The 19,768-nt window shown below is 51.8% G+C and overlaps 1 protein-coding gene across 2 annotated transcripts; it reads left to right on the top strand.

Annotated features, from left to right (window-relative positions):
• Positions 1 to 1,775: 1,775 nt before the first annotated feature.
• On the top strand, positions 1,776 to 19,411 carry LOC116940268 (AN1-type zinc finger protein 5-like). 2 transcript variants are annotated; one of them, XM_032949842.2, is made up of 6 exons: positions 1,776 to 1,971; positions 11,326 to 11,480; positions 14,244 to 14,355; positions 14,862 to 14,977; positions 15,971 to 16,099; positions 18,237 to 19,411. In XM_032949842.2, exons 2-6 carry the CDS (start codon positions 11,330 to 11,332, stop codon positions 18,326 to 18,328), a joined length of 600 nt encoding a protein of 199 aa, XP_032805733.2. In that variant the 5' UTR covers positions 1,776 to 1,971; positions 11,326 to 11,329; the 3' UTR covers positions 18,329 to 19,411. The 2 variants fall into 2 exon arrangements, with proteins under 2 accessions (XP_032805733.2, XP_032805737.1); XM_032949846.2 differs by having other exon boundaries at positions 1,777 to 1,971; positions 17,436 to 19,411.
• The last annotated feature ends 357 nt before the right edge of the window (positions 19,412 to 19,768 follow it).

Below are 19,768 nucleotides of genomic sequence, written 5' to 3'. Positions count from 1 at the left end.
GTGGAAGCTACCTGGTCTGTCGCTCCGCACTAAGCTTCTGGTCTTCTCAGCCACGGTCATTCCCTCCCTTCTCTACGCTTGCGAAACGTGGACCCCCCCTAATGGAACATCTTCGCCGGTTAGAAACATTTCGGCTAGCCTGCATTCGATCCATCTTGGGTTTAACCAGGCTGGATTGTGTGAGGAGCTCACAAATCCTTGAAAGATCTGGGCAAGGTCCCATCGGTGAGCTCCTCTGGCAGGCAAGGCTGCGTTGGCTGGGTCATGTAGCCCGCATGCCCAGCCACCGCATGCCGAAACAGCTTTTGTTCGGCCGCATCGAGGGGGCTAAACGGGCGCGGCACGGGCTAGAGAAGAGATGGAGTGATGTGGTACAGGAGGACGTGGAGTTGAGTGGACTTGCCGATGACTGGTACCAGCGGTGTCAAGATCGGCCTCTGTGGAGGAGGCTTGTAAAGGACGCTACTGGGCAGTTGGACGCAGTCGCCCTCCAACAACAACGGAGGGCGGAGGAGCGACGCTCACAACAACGAGCGGAGCGCCGGGTGGCTAAAGCACAGCAGGTTGGCACAGTAGGGGGCACAGGTGGTGCATCAGCCAGTCATCTCAGTCAGTCGACCCGTGGCACCTGGGTCTGCCCCATGACCTCCTGCCAGCGGGCGTTCGACACTTCACGTGGCCTCAGAGTGCACATAGCCTGGCACAAGCGTCGTGGTGACGTCACCGCCACTTAGTGGCGAATGGCGGTTGTTGTTGTTATAGTGTGAACGTTGAGATTTGTAAGGGCACGGGGTGACCAATAAGGTCTGAATTGGTCTGTGATAAGGTCGGCACTGGTATGAGGAGGCATCGTCAGAGTGTGTGAGCTGGCCCGCGACACATCTGAAAGCACTGACGCAGCAAGTTCATGATTATCATGATGGGGCGGGGTGTTTTCACCATTTGTGTATTGTCGGGGAGGCCGCACTAAAGGCCACCAGGGACCGCCAGTGTCCCGCGGCGGCGGGAGGGGGCTTGTAATGATCTAAAAATAATGATACGATGTAGTTTACACGCACGATACACATAACCAGTCGACGAGAAGCCACCGTCACCCTTAACGACCACAACACGGGAGGTGGGGGAGCGGTCACCGGGGTCACCCCTTCTCCCCCCGACTATAAATAGCCCTAGCGCCGCGCTGATTGGTCAACATTCGATGGTTGTTTCGACGAATAGCAGCACTCCGCCTCGCTCGTGACGTTGCACACTTGGGGGAGCGGAGTTCGACCAATCACGGGGACACACTTACAAGTAAGACCGCCCTCCCCCCCGCCCGCCCGACCGCCGCACCCCGCTTTTCTCTTTAAACCATGACGTCACACACTGTTCCGTGACGTCATCGGGACATGACCAGCAAAAGGCCCCGGCGTGCCGAACGTGTGACATGACATCACGGGGCGGGTGGGGGGGAATGGAAACCGAAGGGGGCGGCGCGGACGGCTTGAGCGGAGGTGGATGAAGGTGGAGAGGCGGGGGGGCGTTAAGGGGAGGGGTTAACAGGGTTCGGCCCTGCTCCCTTCCAATGGGTGCGCGGATCCGCCGTGACGTCGCCGGGGTCGGCCCTTTTCGGCTTTTTCCGTCGACCAATGCGGAGCGCGCGAACGTCTTGCTCCGATGACGTCATCGCTCGGCCCGTGAGTCAGCTGTTTGGGGTGGACGAGGCGATTGCGAAAGCTGTTGCTGGGGGGGGTGGTGGTGCTGGTGGGGGAGGTGTTTGTGGTGGTGGTGGCGTGGGAGGGGTGTAGACAAAAGTCGGCAGTCGAGGGGGAGCCGTGGACACAGCGGAGCGGCCCGGGACACTCTCGCAGCGTACATAGACACAGACACTCACGTTACTCATTCTCGCGTTCCGCTTAGAGCGTCGCTTTCCGCATCGGCTTCGTTTGGTCTCTCTCTCTCGCTGAAGTCAACGTCGTCCACGTCAGTAAGGTAAAGAAACGCGACTTTTTTTAAACGTATATATATTTTGTAACGTATATATAAAAAAAGTCTACCTAGCCTGGCACGACGGGGCGGCGGTGACGTCGTGGGCTGTTTGTGTGTTTCGTGTGTATCGAATGTGAATTCGTCGCATATGAGCGTTGTTTGTGCCGGGCTTCCTCCAGATCGTCTCGGCCTTAAACCGAGCACAGTAACCTGGTGCCTGTGTGTACAGCCGTAGCCACTCGGCTCTGGAGAGACAAAGGCGAGAGCGAGAGAGGCGTCTTAATAGGTGCTCGCTAACCAACACTTTGCCCCCCCCCCGCCCACCATACACAGTCTCTGGGGCCGCCTACACGAGGGATCTTTTGTCTTGTGTGAGATGTACTGTACTCGTATGTTGTACATGGGTTTGGTTGTTGAACTCCGCGTGCGGCACTTGGCATGTGCAGTAGATTTAACATCGCTTTGTCAATCCACGACTGGACCCGTTTTGCCCAAGGCTTGTTTGTGTCATTGTTGTGATTCGTAATTTGTGTTTGGTTTTGTATTGTATTGAAACGGAGGTCTTGTCGACGGAATGTGTGTACGACTGCTTTCGAGGTTAAAAGCGTGGCGACCTACTGTCTAATGGTATGTAATGATGTATATATTTTGTTAAACACAAACACTTTGGGATTTGGCGCACAGTGTTGTAATAAGGCGGATACTATGTACCGTGTTACACACTCTGTGTGCGTGTAGGCGCGTGTATGTAGAAGCCAACATCTTTACGTGTTTTTTTCAATGTCCTCAATGGGCCTTGTCTTACGAGAGGTCACGGTGGCCCGTGAAGCCACTCGACGTGGTCGGCTCCACTTTCAATAGCCGCACATACAAAGACACAGATCCCCCGTATAGCCTTGGTATACTGTTGGGGTAAGTGCTGTTTGGTGAGTGGCACCTTATGAAGGCCGGGAACACGAGGGAGTGGGGTGGCCGGCACTACGCCCGGCCGCCTTTTTTTTAAATCTCCAGTGGCGATGTTTACACACCGCACCAGGTACTAGTTTTGAGGCCGAGTCGACCTAGGGCAGGCCCAGGACTTCGTTTAGATCGTCGTGATTGGTTTGGGCCGTGATCGGGTTCGTAGCGCGCTAACCATTTCACTACCCCTCCCCCCGCACACGCACACACAGTCATACACAAACAACAAAGACACGCTAACAAATACACAATGGGACACTACACGCACACAATATACTTGCTAATCGCACACAATGCCCTTTACACACACATATACAATGAGACGCACACATACGTACGTACACTGCCGCGCACAACACAATCGCAGTGTCATTTACAGTACACAAATCGCGTAATGCCACCACGTACAACGAACAATTACACAATCGCGCACACTGTCTGGACAGTAACGCAATTACATACGCTCGCAATCGCCCAATCTCCCCCAACAACACCCGCCCCTAACCCACCACACTCCCAACACCGTAACCCGCGTCTCCTAGAGCCGAGGCCTCGTTCCTTGTTCGCTGGACCCACCACCACCACCCCCTGGGGCTGGCTGGCTGGCTCCCCTCCCCCCCCCTCCAAGTCGAACGACGCCAATCGCCTTTGTCGCGACGGTGTACGGAGTTATTTTTGGTCGAATTTAACGAGACGTAAGTCTCTTTTTTTTCAGTGTTTAGACGTAATGTTTTTTTGTGTGTGTCTGTGTGCGCGCTGCTTACAGCGCGTTGAGTTAAAGGTCGCCGCGACCTTTAAACCCGCCGTGACCCCGCGTTCCGTACAGCTCCACGTGACAGATTCATTCGATCTCCGTGCGATCCGTAAACCGCGGAAGTTGACCTTTAACTCGACGTGACCACTGCTGTACCTCGCCGTGACCTCTGCTGTACCTCGCCGTGACCTCTGAACTCGACGGGACCATTAATTCGCACTCCGTGCGATCCGTGAAAACTCTGTAAAGTTGATCTCGTGTTCGACGGGGGGGGGGGTGGGGGGCGACTCCTTTAGGCGCGATGCGAACCTCGTTCGACTCGACGGTAAAGAGCCATTGACCTCGACGTGACTTTGAACATGACCCCGACCTGGCACGGCTTAACCCTGGACCCGCCGCGACCTCTTTTACTCGACGTGACGAATCGTTCGGCGCGATCCGTAGCTCGACTCGACCAAAAGTCTCGACGTCGGAATCCCATTGCTATAAGACGTTACGGCCAAACTGAACGCGACTCCTGTCAACGTGACCCCCTCCCCCCCACCACAAGCCAGACGTGACCTTTGCCTTATGATGCCCCCACCACGTTGTTGAATTTGATCCTACCTCATTACGGACAATTCAATTACATTCATCGTTAAGCCACGGTGGAAACCCAGGCACCTCTGCGGCAGGCAGCTGTTGTCGCCTCTCTGGGGTACAACAATGGGAACCATTTGAAATGGCAAGCGTTCTCGGTTTACCGCCTTCCAGTCATTCCCCGCTGTCGAGATGTCCGTTCAAGATAAAGAGCCGTGCAATAAAAGTGAGCGCAGAGGTTAGTTTCTGGGTACGAGGGAGAGGAGACGCTTCTGAGAAAATCTGAGCGAGACGGGGGAGAGAAGGGGGTGTGTGGGGGTTGTTATGGTGGAGAAGTAGAGTTGAGGGATTTGTGGCACACAAGCTCGCCGCAGCTTCCTCGTGCCTTCATCTCGTTTGACGCAATGTTGTTGCTGCGCTGTGTGTTGTCATCTTCCATACCCCGAAGGCAAGACCCTGTGTGAGTAAGCGGAGCGACTGTGGAATTCTAAAACGCTGACGCGGCGCGTTGTGACTCAACGAGAAACTTCAGTTGCGGTCAGGTGGGGCAGCCTCACGCGTGCACTTGCCCGCAAACGAATGGCATAATTACAAAGATCACCCGCATATCCTGTAACTGATTGTAGTGGCAAGTGATGTTCGCGAGCATCTATAGAAGGCCGGTACGGCACACGAGGGGGTGTGACTGGCCAACACCACGCACGGCCGCCTTTGTCTCCCTCGTGGCGATGTTTTAATACACACCGCACCCATATACTCATTTGAGGCTAAGGCGACCTAGGGGAAGGCCCAGGACCGGTTTAGATAATCGTCACTGGTGGTGGCCATGAGCAGGAATCGATCTCGGTTCGTCAGTTTCGTAGCGCAGCGCGCTAACCGCTACACTACCGCTCCCCACTGACACACACTCGCATACCTGTGCCACCCCAACAATGGATGTGACGTTCGCGTAATTTACTTCACGAAACAAGGCCCGGGGTGGTGGTGGGGGCGGTAAGCCCGTCAGTTGTGACGTTGTTGTATTGCTTGTGTGAGGTTATGATGCACAAGCATGTGACTGCCGCGTGTGTAATGCAGGTGTGTGGTGGTTGTTGGTGGTCGTGTGAACTGTGCTATGGTTAGCAACGTTATGGGGTTTCATGCCCATCTGTGGCGTATTGGTGGTGCATCATCATCATCAACAGTAGCAGCAGTTGAAGCGGTCCTGGCCTCCCACAACCTGCCCCCTCCTCCTGCCACAAGGTCAACTCGGCCAGAAATTAGTACAGTACCTGATGCACAGGTGTAATTGTGAATACCAGCACGGGGGGGAAGGTAGCTTTACAAGATGCTGACCACTCCACCCCTGAACGTGTCCTTCACCTGTGTTAGTCCCATCGCAGCGTTGATAGGTGCTCACTGACACCACTTGCCGCAGAAGTCGAATAACAACACCCGCCAGGGTGTTGTCATGTGTCCTCTACATTTCTGCTCGTGTGTGTGTGTGTCGTGTCTGAGGTGACGTTGTTTATTCAGCAGTCCAGGCTGTTATGAAAAACAGGAATCCCACGCCTTCCTGGTGTGAGAATAAACAAAATGCCAACGTTTGTGCTCACAGGACTTGTGTGTACACGTGTTTTGAGATGCGTGCTATATATACACACAGTCTTGTGACTCACCATTACGCAACTGTAATTAAAGGGCCGTGTCTGTAGACGACGGTGCGAAGTTAAACACGGTATCTATGTGTGTAGTTACATGTGGCGAGGTAGGCAAGTGACCCCCATTGCCCCGAATGTGAAGGTCTTTTCAGCCGTACCCCATCATTTGCCAACTTTCTTTTTTTCCCCAATGTCGACCCCCCCCCCCCCGTCATTTGAAAAAGACATCTTCAATCGGTTCTAGATTTGAAGCTTTCGTGACTGCAAGGATCCATACTCTTTGGTTCTATTCGGTAAAGTCACGTAGGTAAAAAATAAAACAACAAAAAATCACGACGTTTCGGCTACAACACAAGTGGCCTTCATCAGGTGAAGGGACCGGACTGTCCACTCCAACGCTGTCCTCTGGACAGTCCGGTCCCTTCACCTGATGAAGGCCACTTGTGTTGTGGCCGAAACGTCGTGATTTTTTGTTGTTTTATTTTTTACCTACGTGACTTTACCGGATAGAAACAAAGTATCTTCAATCGGGTTTAAAATTTACCCGTGCACTGGCCGTGTGCGTCTCTGCGTTCGCAAGCAAACGGGGATGGCACGTGTTTTGTGCCAAGCTTCCAAGAAGTGGCGTTACAGTGGTAGGTGGTGTATCCACGCCTTATCTGGAATCGTCAGCTGGCCAATGTCAAATCTGTGAAGCCGCGCTCCGAGTAATCCGACCCTGGGGCCCAGGACGCTATGCTCTTCTTAGCTTGGTGAGTGTGTTTTGTAAACACAGCAGGGTTTATTTTTCAATTATATATATTATTTTTCTCCCAAGCAAAAAGTAGACGCTTGTTCCCTGGATTGTAGCGTTGATGTATGTGTTTTTGTGGCTAGTACAGTGTGCTACGATCCGGGTGACCCGAGTTCTTTTGCCAGCCATAAATACCGTCTTTGTCGAGTGGTGTCAAAACCTGTCCTGGGCCTCCCTCAGACTTGACTCAAACTTAAGTGTGTGAGTAACGAGTGTGGTGCCTGAACATCGGCACTGGAGAAATCTTAGTGGCCTGGAATGGTGCTAGTCACACCACCTCCATGTGTGTCGTGCCTTAATAGGTGCTCACTAACAGCATTTGCCCCTGCAGCCTATGATGATATTTTAATCTCATCGTGTTACTCTTCCCTCTACGGCCTCTGCAAATCCCTCCTTCAAACTCAAAATAATCACAAATGCCGCTGCTAGACATCTCGCTCATATGAGACTACACCACCCCTCGCCCCCGATTTAGCATGGTTGGCTACGTACGGTGCGAAAGAAGTTAACCATACAAACATACATACCCCAACACGTCAATCCTTCTAATGGATCATGATCCAATCTGAGATCAAGTAAAAGGTCATACGAACAGTCTTCACTGTCCTCCGTGGACTCCCTCCTGCCTATCTCTCCCCCTCTCATCTTACCCCATCCAGCCCCAGCATGTAATCTCCAATTCCGCAACCAAGGCTTTCGATCAAAGCGCTTATGATTATTCTGAGTGGGAGATTGCTTATTCTCTGCTTTCCCCCATTATCTGAAACTCCCTCCCCCCCCCCCCAATCATCTAAGCCATCAACTGCCTTCCCAAGTTTAAGGCCAAGTTCAAGTCCTTTTCGCTCTCCGTCTCTGGCTGTTCTCTGATTCTGTACAGCGTCCTCGGATGCAGATTCACGTATACACTGTTAATCCACATGGTCTCGTATCGTGTGTCCTGCCTTTGTGTATCTGTGTGGTAACTGTCAACTTCCAGCGTGTTTTGCCGAGGACCTCTCGGTCCCTCGTCCACACGGAGCCACGCCTAAATTTAGTACAATGTGGCACGAGGTGAAAAACGTGTTGATGAGTGACGTCTGCACGGCCCGACATTGTAATTTAACCTGCTCCGTGTGTGCTCTCAGGCTGGGATGGTGCGGTGAAGAGGAAAAACAACATTTTTGTTTTTGAACTGAGCTCCAAACTGTTTCTGAAATTGGACTCTTGACAATATTTTTCTTTGGCCTGACACTAACAACCCACCCAAAACTAAACTCGACCCCCCAACACGATTTCTTACTGCAGTAACTGTGTCCAACAAAAAATAATTCCTCACACGAACCCTCCTCGTAAAACCTTATTTCGAAAACGTTTATCCTATCCCCGATAGCATAACACGAACATTACACCGAACATTAAACCTCACTCTGTGTCCAACCTTAACCTCGCACTTCCCGCAGTCCAGTTGGCAGACTGACCATCGTAATTTTTGTGGAATCGTGAAAAAAAGATTCACCCCACTAGCTTCCTTGTCCTGGACCGAGTGTACTTCTCCCCCCTCCGCTCTTTCTCTCATTCTTGGAGATTACAAAAAAACAACCCCCTGGGGGAGGGTTCAGGTACACGCTGTGCCCATACTTGTCAGATTCGTGACGAATCGCGCTACGCGGAGACTCATCATTCATCATCATCGTCGTAGTCGTCATCATCGTCACGCTGCACACGTGGCCGGCACTCATCGGGCTCCACGCCTCTGAGCATGCGTGCGGTTATGGCATTCAGGGGGGAGGGAGACGGCGGCGTGGCCTTCTTTACATTACCAAGCTCGTGTCTCCCACCAAGCCCGGCGCCCCCACCTCGCACCAGCGAGCAGCGTGCGTCGTGTATACGCAAGCGCCTTGTGGTTTGGCTCGTGGTGGGGGGGAAGAAACCGGTCTCGAGGCGTAGAAGGGGGCCAGGCTTTGATTGCGATGCTATTTTCGGGAGCACCGTAAGTTTTTGAGTGGTGTTTGGGATTTCCTATGAGCATTGTTACAGCTGGCAGGAGGAGGGTTAATCCCTTGGGGGTGCACGACCTCTGTTAGCAGATGCTATAGCTTCTCTGCATGCTCCCACGACCATTTCTGGCTATGATATGCGTAATTGGTTACAGTAGGAAGATTGGTATTGATTTTCAAGCGCATCGATTTGCGTATGTAACAATCTGTCCGTCTATAATTACAAATATTTCTTAAAACAGCGGAGCATCGCAGAAATGTCGGCATGCTTTGCATGTTAAGATGACATCACCATTGTTGCCTGCATTATGCACACAGCTTTAGTATGATCAACCAACAACTCAAAATAGCTGAAATGAAGCAGAGCTTTTTTGTTCGATTAATGTTTACATCATGGGTTCGGGTCACCCCTATAGTCACAAGAGGCGCCACCATTGTTAATCGCAGTGTCACAAAAAATGTGATTCTTTGATGGAAATAGCGACACTAAAATCGCGACCGTTTTCATTGAGTCGTCACAATCGATGCAGACGCTCGTGCAACAACGCGCGTGCTATGCGAACGGAGTTATTTTTGCGTTCACGCGTTCATCTACGGACTAAGCCGAACGTGATACAGCTGCCCTTAACGATTCCTTTCTGATTGGAACATGAAGGCATTTGACGAACCCGTTTCATGTCCTCGGGAGTTCAGAGCCTCTGGTTGGCCTTTCTAGTGACGACGTAGGTGGCACTTTGAAGCCCGGGACAAACGCACGCCGCTTACGGAGAAATATGGCCATGTATCATCCTCAGCGGTGCCTAACTGCGCTCATTAACATTAACACAGCGCTCTCTCTCTGCATAAGGGTTTGTTCCGTGGCAAGGAGGGAAAAAAAAGCGGAGCGGTTATTTATACGTCGCTTTTCCGTAACTCGTTGCGTGCGCGTGGGCAACCGAGAGGTCTTTTGTTGGTCACGACGCGTTGCTCGCTCGTCGCCGACGGGGGTTTGGGGAGGGGGGTGGTGACGAGCGAGCCATGCGAGGGACACGTACACAAGTGCGGCCTTGGCGAGTCGTGACCAGAAGGGTTGGGGAAAACAACGGTGGGCAGTGTGCGGTTTGTTTGGTGTGCCGCGCGGCGTCGCGTGATGGACAGGGGGCACCGCCTGTGGGGGTCCCGCGTGGTGCCGCGTGATTTGCCTCTCGCTCTCCCCCCACCACCACCACCACCCCAGGCGCGCCGTTGCATGGCACCTGTCACGGCACCTCCCGCTCGTGCCCGTGTCGCCGAGGAGCCCTCTCTCTTTCCATCGTGGTGAATTGTTTGATGGCGACAGCTGCCCCCCCCCCCCTCCGGGCTCGCTACCTGCTTGCTGGCTGGCTCGTCCGAGGGTTTTTTTGTCGCTCTGAAACTAAACTAGCCGGATTTGGTGTTCCCGTCTGGGGGTTTTTTTAGGAGGACAATCGGCTGAGAGTGCAATTTCCCCTTGCAATACTATCTTTCAAAAGTGTTGTTTTAGCCCCCCCCTAACCTTATCTGTGAGTTGCGTGTGCGCGTGGGCCGAACGCTCACGTGCCCATAAAGTGACCGAGTTTATTTTGAGGGTTAGCACGGGTTAATCATTTTCCCCTTTGCAGACATTTCATTGTAAGTGGAGCCAAGGCTTTTATTTTTATTTTTACGCCGTCTTGTGTTGTGCGCACACATCTGCTGACCCTAGTCGTGCACCATTGTGTGCTACGAATCTCTCAAGGTCAGCTTTCTGGCACATGGAGGAGGCGGAGGGGGGATCGGTAGTGTAGCGGTTAGCTTGTTGCACTACGAACCCGGCTACCTGAGTTCGATTCCCGCTCACGGCCAACACAAGTGACGATTATCTTAACCGGTCGTGGGCATCCCCGAGGTCGACTCTGCCTCAAACTTGTACCTGGTGCGGTGTGTAAACATCGCCACTAGGGAGACCAAAAGGAGACCGGACGTGTTGCTGGCCACCCACCCCCTCGTGCGCCGTACTGGCCTCATAGGTGCTCGCTAACAGCACTTGCCCCAACAGTCTGTTAAAGCTCTATGGGGGGGTCTTTGTACGTTCCACAGAGCATGGATTACAATGGTCACAATCGCGTGCCTATAGTCCATTTATGATTCTCCGTAAAAACGTCCGAGGGGAGCCTCTGGGTAATGGTCTGTGTGCCTCGCTTGCAGTCCTCGGTGATTCACGCTGACGCGCGCGCGCGGTGTAAACGTCAGGAGGCTGCCTCATTAGGCCCCCCCACATTTGAGAGGGTTCGGTCGACTTCTGTTTCGTTCAAAATGTCCGTGACTTATTCGTGCAAATGATTTTCCGAGTCGGGAAAAGGGGGGGGGGGGGTCCCCCTTTTGCGCAAGTGTTGGGTGACCCCTTTGCGGCGAAGAAGAAAAACCCGCCGCGACGACTCTGCCAACAACAGTTTGCTTGGCCTCAAATTGCACCTAGCCTGGCGGAAGCACCACAGTTGTTGTTGTTTTTGTTTGCAGTACTTTTTTAACTTTGATTTTCCTTCAAGCCTTTTGCACGTTGCGCCGCTCTGCCGCACATGTTTGTCAAATGCTCGCTTAACCACAGCCGAGTGTGACTTTCGCCTGTTTATCGCCCACCCCACCCCCCCTTGTCATCGTCGGCATTGACGCGCGCAGTGCCATGGCCCAGGAGACGAACCAGACGCAGGCGCCCGTCATGTGCGCCATGGGATGTGGGTTCTACGGGAATCCCCGCACCAGCGGCATGTGCTCGCTGTGCTACAAGGAGCACCTTCAGAGGCAAAACTCCAGCGGACACCTGAGTCCGGCGGGTGAGTTGGCATTTGTTTTGTGCGAGCGAGCGAGGCGGAGAGGTGTGCAACTGCCAGAGCACTGCATTGCCTGCTAGCCAGGGCCTGATTATTTTCTGGTCCTCTGGTAGACTAGAGGGAGTTGCCGTGGTCCGACTGCTAACACGCTGGACTCGATATGCCGGCACGGCATTTGCACAAATTTCTTGAACCCCCCCCCCCCCCCCGCGACCCACTTTTGTTTACCTGACAGTATAAATGGGTCCACCACAGTTAATCATAGGTCGTGTGTGGTGGAGCAAAGTGTGAGTACTCCCACCTCTTCCAACACGTCTCGTCAGCATGGAAGAGTAGACCAAATGCTCCCGAGATAGTCCGCTCTAGTGGAGGTGCTTCTGCCAGCGGTGGCGCATGACCAAGCAATTGCAGGTTTACTGTCGGAGGCCTGGAGACAGGACCCAAGATGGGGGGGGGGGTGGCATGGGGTTTACAGCGCCTAAATTAAGAAGTGAAGAAACATTTTTGGTGCCTCTGACCTGGACAGACCCGGCTAAATTTGATCCCTGCCGCTTCTGCGAAACCTTGCGGATGGATCACTCGTGCGCCCATCACTCGGAAATGTAACTGGATGCGCGAGCAGGGGGGGCGCCGTTATTTCTGGAGATTTTTCATTGTATTCCGAGTGGTCTTTCGGCCTGTGTGTGTGTGTGTGTGGAGGGGGAGTTCATGCCCTGTGATCCCTGCTTTGGTGGAAAGACATTGGGGGTGTGGGACGTGTGTGAAGCTTTATGAAACTCGCAATACACCAGCTGGGGCTGCGAGGTGGCCATGTAATGGCAGCGCAGAAAGCGGGGGCCTCGTGCAGTTCATCCGTGCGGACTTGGGGGGAGGGATGTCTGTTGGTTAGGCGCGGGGATTCTTTGGGTTACGCCAGTTTCCTCCTCCATCTTTCAAAACGCGATTGACCAAATATGCTTTGGTTGAACCCTTCTTACTCCTCAAAGAGCCTTTGTGCTCATTTTGACTTTTTTTTTGGGGGGGTGGGGGGTGAATGAGATATTTATGATTTCAACGCCTATTTTATTCATGCTGTTGAGTTAATGATTCGCTTGCACATTTCTCACATTATCTGACGAGTGAGTGAATTACAAATTGTATTTTTTTTCGAATGTGTGTAGTGTTGTGTAAATTGGTTGAGACCGTCAAACTATATCAAGGCATTGCAGTTTAAGAATTAATTGTCAGTTGGGAGTCTGCGATTTAAAACTTCGTGTTTTAGCAATGCTGCCTAAATACTCTTCGAAGGGCATTGTTAACTCCTGACCCCCACCGGGCTTTCGTTTCACTGTCCACAAACGCTTGACCATTCGTGCCCCCTCTGTAAAGCATCTACAGTCTCCCCGTCTGGAATGAGAGGAGCCTCGTAAATATGGGTTCATTTTATCACGCAAATAAATTTTGCTTGTTGAGATTTTATGACTTTGGTTAATAGTGGTTTGTTTGAAAATGCAGTTGTTGAGCTTGTGATAAGATTACTGAGCGTGCTAAGCCGTGCAATTCCGATCGTACTATCCCATGCCCTTGGCCTGTGTCCTATGGTACCGAGCATTTTTTTTACACTAAATGTACCGGAGTGCACATTTGTACCGCCAATGTTTCTGTTGGTTTCTTCATGAGCAACATTCCAAACCGGTTCTCGTTGAATCATTGGGACCACGTATAGATTGAACTTATCGGCCATTCTGGAATGTTTTTTGATGAACACCCGTGCTCATAAAGAGCAGCATACCTCCAGGCCACTTCCTTGTTTCTGGGGTTTTGTGCCAAACCAGTTTTTAACAAAAATGATGAAACATTGCATTTCTTAAAATCTGATGCTGAATTTTCCACATTTAACTTTGTTAATTTGAACATCGTGTCGGGAGGATTTTATTTTTTTTACCTTGCGCAAGTTAAGATTCCTACTCGCGTTACGTGTTTATATCGTTATGCTTGTCTATCGGGTATTCTTAAGGGGATATTTTCTGATGCCGAAAATTAGGAACCAGTCTGCCAAACGAGACTCGACGGAGATGCTCAGCGTTACGTGGCCCGTGCCCACCAACCATTAAATCCCACACAGGAAGTGGCTCTGCGCCAGATCATATTTTCCAGGAGGCCAAATGAGAACGGGCGCCTGCGTAGATTGCGCACTCTGCTGCTTGCCCTTGACGACAGACAGACGGCGAGACGGGGCAGTCTGCGCGAGCGACCCGACTCGTACGGTTTGTCGTAAAGAAACGCCTCCTTGGCTTTGAGCATTGTCTCACCGCAAGGATCGGCGAGCGCGCGTGCAGCGCGTGGAGGGGGTCGGGCATTCAACGAGGGGCGCCGCGGTGGCGAGATGTTAACTACCTCGCCTGGTATGCAGGAGGTCGTCAGTTCGATCCTGACACCTGTTGTGCATTTGGAGTTTGCATGTCTCTCCCCGTGGTCGTGTGGATTTTTTTTCCGGTTTTCCCCCCTCCACATTTAGAATCAACAACACTCGTTTAGAGTATTTGGCTGCTATAAATTTTCACGTGATAAGCCAATCGGTTGAGCGATCATTTGTGATAGCCAGGTCGCTTTTGAAAACGAGCTATATAGCTTACTGGGCCTTACCCGGTTACAAAAGAAATGTGCTTAATAGTTTCAGTGATCCTGCAGTGAATTATCCCTGCTGCGGCTGTACGCGACGGCAGCACCTCGCCGTTTTTCAACCAGAGTTGCTTTATGTGCTTGTGTGCGTGGGATCGTTCGCAGGCATGAGCAGCGGCCTGGCGGACAGCGTAGCGTCACAGATGGTGGAGGCGGCCTCCAGTTTGCCGAAGGACACGCTCTCTTCTGCGTCGTCGCCCTCATCAGTTACAGCCAGGTACGAGCGGACGAGGTTCACAGCGTGACTTAAATAAGAGGGCGTGAATGGGCCTTCACGCTTCAGCAGTGCCGGAGGCGTGCGTTTTAAAATCATGGTGGTCATGTCAAGGTTGCTTTCCGCAGTAAGTAACATGTAACGGTTTGTCCGTTAACTTGGACTGCGAAAATTTTGACGCCGGTGGCTCTTTGAGAGCAACAAACACGGAGTCATTTAAGAAAACGCTAGATTTTTTTTTTACGTGACTTTGAAGTAAATAATTTGCGTGGAAATTACAGCAAATAAAGTTAACGGTTGAGCGGATAATTGTCTTTTGCCGCCATGAATTTGCCTTGGGTCTCCGTGCGTGGCGTTCAATTTCGCGAGTCTACGCGCCCCAAGGGCACTCGGCAATTCTAACGCGTTCACTTCCCGGCACTACCCCCCCCGTCACCCCCCACACCGCTCCACCATCTAACGCTGCTGCCACCCCCCGGTCTCCGTCTCCTGCTGCGAACCCTCCTCAGCTCGATGTCCGCCCCCGCCGCGCGACAGCCTTCGCCGGACTGCTTGCAGATGACGTCCATGAATATCAGCGAGAAGGAGGCGTGCACGGCGGAGGAAGACGGCGCGCAAGCAGCAGGTACATCCGTGACACCGGCAGTAGGCGCCAGCGCTGAAGGCTTTTGCCGTTTTTTGCTTAAGCTGGATTCAACGTTTCTCGAAAGTCCAGTCGATTTTATCGCAAACGTCCGTGTGCGTGTGGCGCCTCTCTGGCACAGATCCGTCGCTCGGTGTCGTCTCCTGTTGCAACTGCATCCGTGTACGCGTTATGCGTTTTGAGTATATTGCGTTTTAGATTGTCCTTCCCCCGCGCCTCCGATTGCCACGGTTGGCTACGTACGGTGCGAAAGAAGTTCAACATGCATACCTTAAGGACAGAGAGAGTCGAAATGCGTGGGTTGGTGAAAGTCACACAATTTTTTTGAGAAAACACAGTAGCTGTTAACGACAATAAAGAGGGCCTTTGGACAAGACATGGCTACGAGGGATGATGGCCAATGAACAAGACTCTGGCAGCTAGAGGTGGGAGTAGGCCCAGGAGAGCAACCCATCGTGGAGGTGGGGGTGGGCGATGACATGGTCACGTGTAGGAGCGAGGTGGGGGGGGGCGATGAGATCTGGTCACGTGTCGGAGCGAGGTGGGGGGGGGCGATGAGATCTGGTCACGTGTTGGAGCGAGGTGGGGGGGACAATGAGATCTGGTCACATGTCGGAGCGAGGTGGGGGGGGGCGATGAGATCTGGTCACGTGTCGGAGCGAGGTGGGGGGGACAATGAGATCTGGTCACGTGTCGGAGCGAGGTGGGGGGGGGCGATGAGATCTGGTCACGTGTCGGAGCGAGGTGGGGGGGACAATGAGATCTGGTCACGTGTCGGAGCGAGGTGGGGGGGGGCGATGAGATCTGGTCACGTGTCGGAGCGATGTGGATGATGGCAGCGCAAAACTTGGTGAGGGGGGGGGCGGTGGTGACGGTATGGGTCCAGAGTTGTGGCTTTCATCCAGCAGTGGATAAATCAAGGCCTATGATGGTGATGATTTATTAACGGCTCCCCCCCCTTCTCTGTCGCTGCAGCAACGTCGTTGTCGTCCTCTGAGCTGGGGAAGCCGTCGGGCGAGGAGACGGAAGAGAAGGAGACCAACGACAAGCAAAAGCCCAAGAAGAGCCGCTGTTTCTCCTGCCGCAAGAAGGTCGGCCTCACAGGTGAGATCCACACCCACTAGTAGCCAGGTGTGCACAGTGTATGTACGTATGTCCTGAACTTCGTTTGCACTGTATGTAGCCATCCGTGCTAATCGGAGGTGCGTGGGAAGGACAACAGACTTAAACGCAAGAAGCAGTTCGAAAAGAAATTCGTTTTTAATCTGAATTTGAAAGTGCAAAGCTCCCAGCGGCTTTCTGATTTTGGAAGGAAGAGCGTACCATGTGGCCGCAGAAGCGCACTTGAAAGCGCGCGGTGCGGTGACCGTCTTTGTTCGATGGCAAGGCAAAAGCCGCTGACGAGGTCAACAAGGTTGTCGTGGTTCATTTTGTACCACGCACTTTGCCTGTTATGAGTGTGACCTTGTAGTGTACAGCTCTTTGTCAGTTTGATGCGAAGGTTGAAGGCATTACTCCAACAGTGGGCTGTCAGTCATGGATGTTGACTTGACCATACGTCACCATGCTGGTCAGTGTGGGTTGGTGAAGCGGGGGTTGGGGTGTTAAAGTTTCCAGTGACTGGTGCAGGTGACACTAGCTACTCGGGTCCGTTGGCCTCGGCCGGGAATCTAACTCTGCTTGCCGAGTTCAAAGTGCGTTGCGCTGATGACTGCGCAAGGTGTGTTGGAAGCCGATTGCTACTGTTGGGTGGGCTCTTATCAATTAGGAGACGTGAATCGGTTCTTGATGTTCACGACTCCGTGCGTCAGATTGTGCGTGTACGAACTGGCTACTCGCTCTTTAAAATGCAACGTGACCAAATTATATTCTCTCCCCGCGTTACGTTTCGGCTAACGTAGTGGATGAAACTACAAACAAGACGAAGCTGACAGACCAGAGGATTAAAGAGCATCGATAAAAACAAGAGAGAATGAACAAATAATCCAAATCGCATGAAATATATGATTTGCAATCCTAATTAAATTAAGTAAACAAGAAATTTTGCAACAGAACAACATGAACGACCAATGATACAAATCAAACGATGACAAACAGCGTCAACAAATCGGTAACGAACCAAAAAAGCCAGACGACAAGTAACTGACTGGAATCGCCACCCAAAATTGTAACGGGTTCAATCGGATCGCAAGGAGGCGGATTAATTTTTACGAGCACGTATGTTGATGGGTTTTGCCCGATCCATAGCGCACAGAGGGCAAAGGCTAGCTTTACGGGTATCAATTTTTTTACCGTTGTATCAGTCGGCTTTCCGGGTGAGTGTACAACAGCGTAATGCTAAGCCCGCGGGGAGCGATGCTCACCACTCACCAAACCACCGCACGCGCTGTCTCCCCTATCCCCCTCCCTTCCCTCCTCCCCCTCTGGTCGTGCGGCACAGGCTTCCAGTGCCGTTGTGGGAACATGTATTGCGGGCTCCACCGCTATTCGGACAAGCACGAATGCCCGTACGACTACAGGTCCGAAGCGGCCGAGAAAATCCGCAAGGAGAATCCCGTCGTGGTCGGTCAGAAGATCCAGAAGATTTGAAAAACTCCCGACCAATAAAATATATATAAAAAAAAACACAAATAACAAAAAAAACACGCGAATTGAAAAAAAAGCATTGGATTTATCGAATTCCTTAACTTAAAACTGTATTCCCGTTCCTGGTCAGACAGACGTCACATTTTAGCGCCTTTAACATTTGGGCAGTGATCTGTCTTTGCTTGAACGACATCTGGATTTCTGCCCTTTCTGAAGGCTCGCCATGGAGGTGTGTTAAACATCGCAGCAAGCTCCGGATAGGCTAATCAGTATTTGAGTGCTCCCAACTTGCTCGATCCTGCCTGCATCAGTCACTTGTAAATATTTCCTGCTGCCTGCAAAACTTTGTTCCTTTTTCTCTCACCGCTCAAGGGAGTTTTATTTTGATTTTTGTTATCGTTTGTTGCTATTTACAAACGTACGCTTGATACATTACACATAAGCTTTTATTTTATTTTTTACTTTCGTCCCCCGATTTCTCCGGCGCGACGTAGTTGGATTGGTGGCTAGGCAAGTCGCGGGGATAGAAGGCGCGCGTGCGCGCCCCACCTTTCCGTTCTGCACAATCTCGGCCAAATCGCGGCGTCTTTCACTTACTTATTTTGTTTTGCCCCCCCCCCTCCCCTTTCCGTACGTTTGTCCGTGTTGTTGCTAGGTTTGAACTGTTCAGGTTGCATCGTAAAGCTTGGAACATTTCGGCCGAAAAAAACCGACGAGACCCAAACTGAGGATGTTTTAACGCTGTGATTATTTGCGAGCTCAGTTTTCTTTTTGTTCGTTAAGGTCCGTTTTTTTTTTTTTTACAGGTCAAGAGAGACAAATTCCTGGTTCATAATGAATAATTCGGTCGTCCTTGTGAAAAGTTTTTTTTGCGAGTGGTGCATCACATCTTTTAGGCCGTGCGTGTTTTCGGTCGTCATTTTTTAAATTCTGTGTTAATCCTAACCACCACCCCGGCCCCGTAGCTTACAAAGTGGGAGACACGGGCTGCTTCATGTACATCGTGGTTTTTATTATTTTTGACGGCGTGCGTAAATGCGTTCGCGGTTGCTGCGCGGTTGCGGGAGAGAGCGGGTAGAGCGTGTGGTTTAGTGTACTATTATTATTTGGTTTGCTTCTCCAAACTATTCAGCTGGACAAACAAAAACCATCTATCCTTGTATTATATTGTATAATGCTAGATTTTACTTGGTCATTTTATTGCTCTCCCCCTACCCTCCGTTTTTTCTTGCATTAAGTGTGAATGTTTTAAGCCGATCGTCGAGCGGGGGCGGGACCGTTGGATATTTCACGGGCTTCTCCCTCTGGTGGCGGTCGGTGGAGGTGTGCGTGCAGTGTGTGTCGTGGGTTCGGGGGGGAGACAGCGGTTCGGGAGGGGGGAGAGTGGAACAGTTCGTGGGACGGTCGCAGAGTTGCTCGCGTGTTTAACCGGTCATCGCAGCTGTTACTACTCCCTGCTGCGTTTGACATCTTGCAATTGTGACAACCAGACTACTACTACTACTACAACGTTGTAAACATATTAAAACAAATGACCTCTTGGCACCCATCCACCCGTGGGGGATACGGTCAGCACAAAATGTCTGTTCCCTGTTACCCCCCCCCCCCCTTGCTCCTGCAGGCTACTTTTAAATCTCTTGAACGTCTTGGCTTGACCCTGGTTACTGCACCCTCTCGCCCCTTGGTTTTCTACAGAGTTCTATATTTATGTGTTTTGGGGAGGGAGGTGTGGATGATGAGGCTTGCCACGCTTGAAGAAGCCAGTGTGTCGGATTTCCTTTTTTTTTTCTTTCTCGGATGAAAATAAAAATTTGATTTTTAATTACGGTACCAGGCGGCATCCTCTTGTTGTGTCGTACTGTGATGGAGTGGTTGGTTGCTGGTTGTTTGGTGGTGTGCTGTCAGATTGATGTCCTTTATTTTTTTAAACAGGTGTGGAAGCCCATTGGCTTTCTTTGTGTCTGTTGCAATGGAGACCTTGCAAATCTACGCACATAAAGAGGGGGACATCGTGAATGCATTAGCTTCGTGACACCCGAATACTATGGCCTCCTCCTGATGAATAATCGGAGGGCTTTTAGTAGATATTTACAGCCTCTGCAGCCCAACGTTGGCAATCGCGGTGAGAACTGCTGACATTGCGATCTGATCCAGTGGCGAGCACGCGGACCGCTTGGCCGTGCGGAC

This window comes from Petromyzon marinus, chromosome 1 (genome assembly GCF_048934315.1).
Source record: "Petromyzon marinus isolate PM22_M1 ecotype Great Lakes invasive population chromosome 1, UKy_Petmar_22M1.pri1.0, whole genome shotgun sequence".
Lineage (NCBI taxonomy): Eukaryota > Metazoa > Chordata > Hyperoartia > Petromyzontiformes > Petromyzontidae > Petromyzon > Petromyzon marinus.
This window is presented reverse-complemented; position numbering and strand designations above follow the sequence as displayed.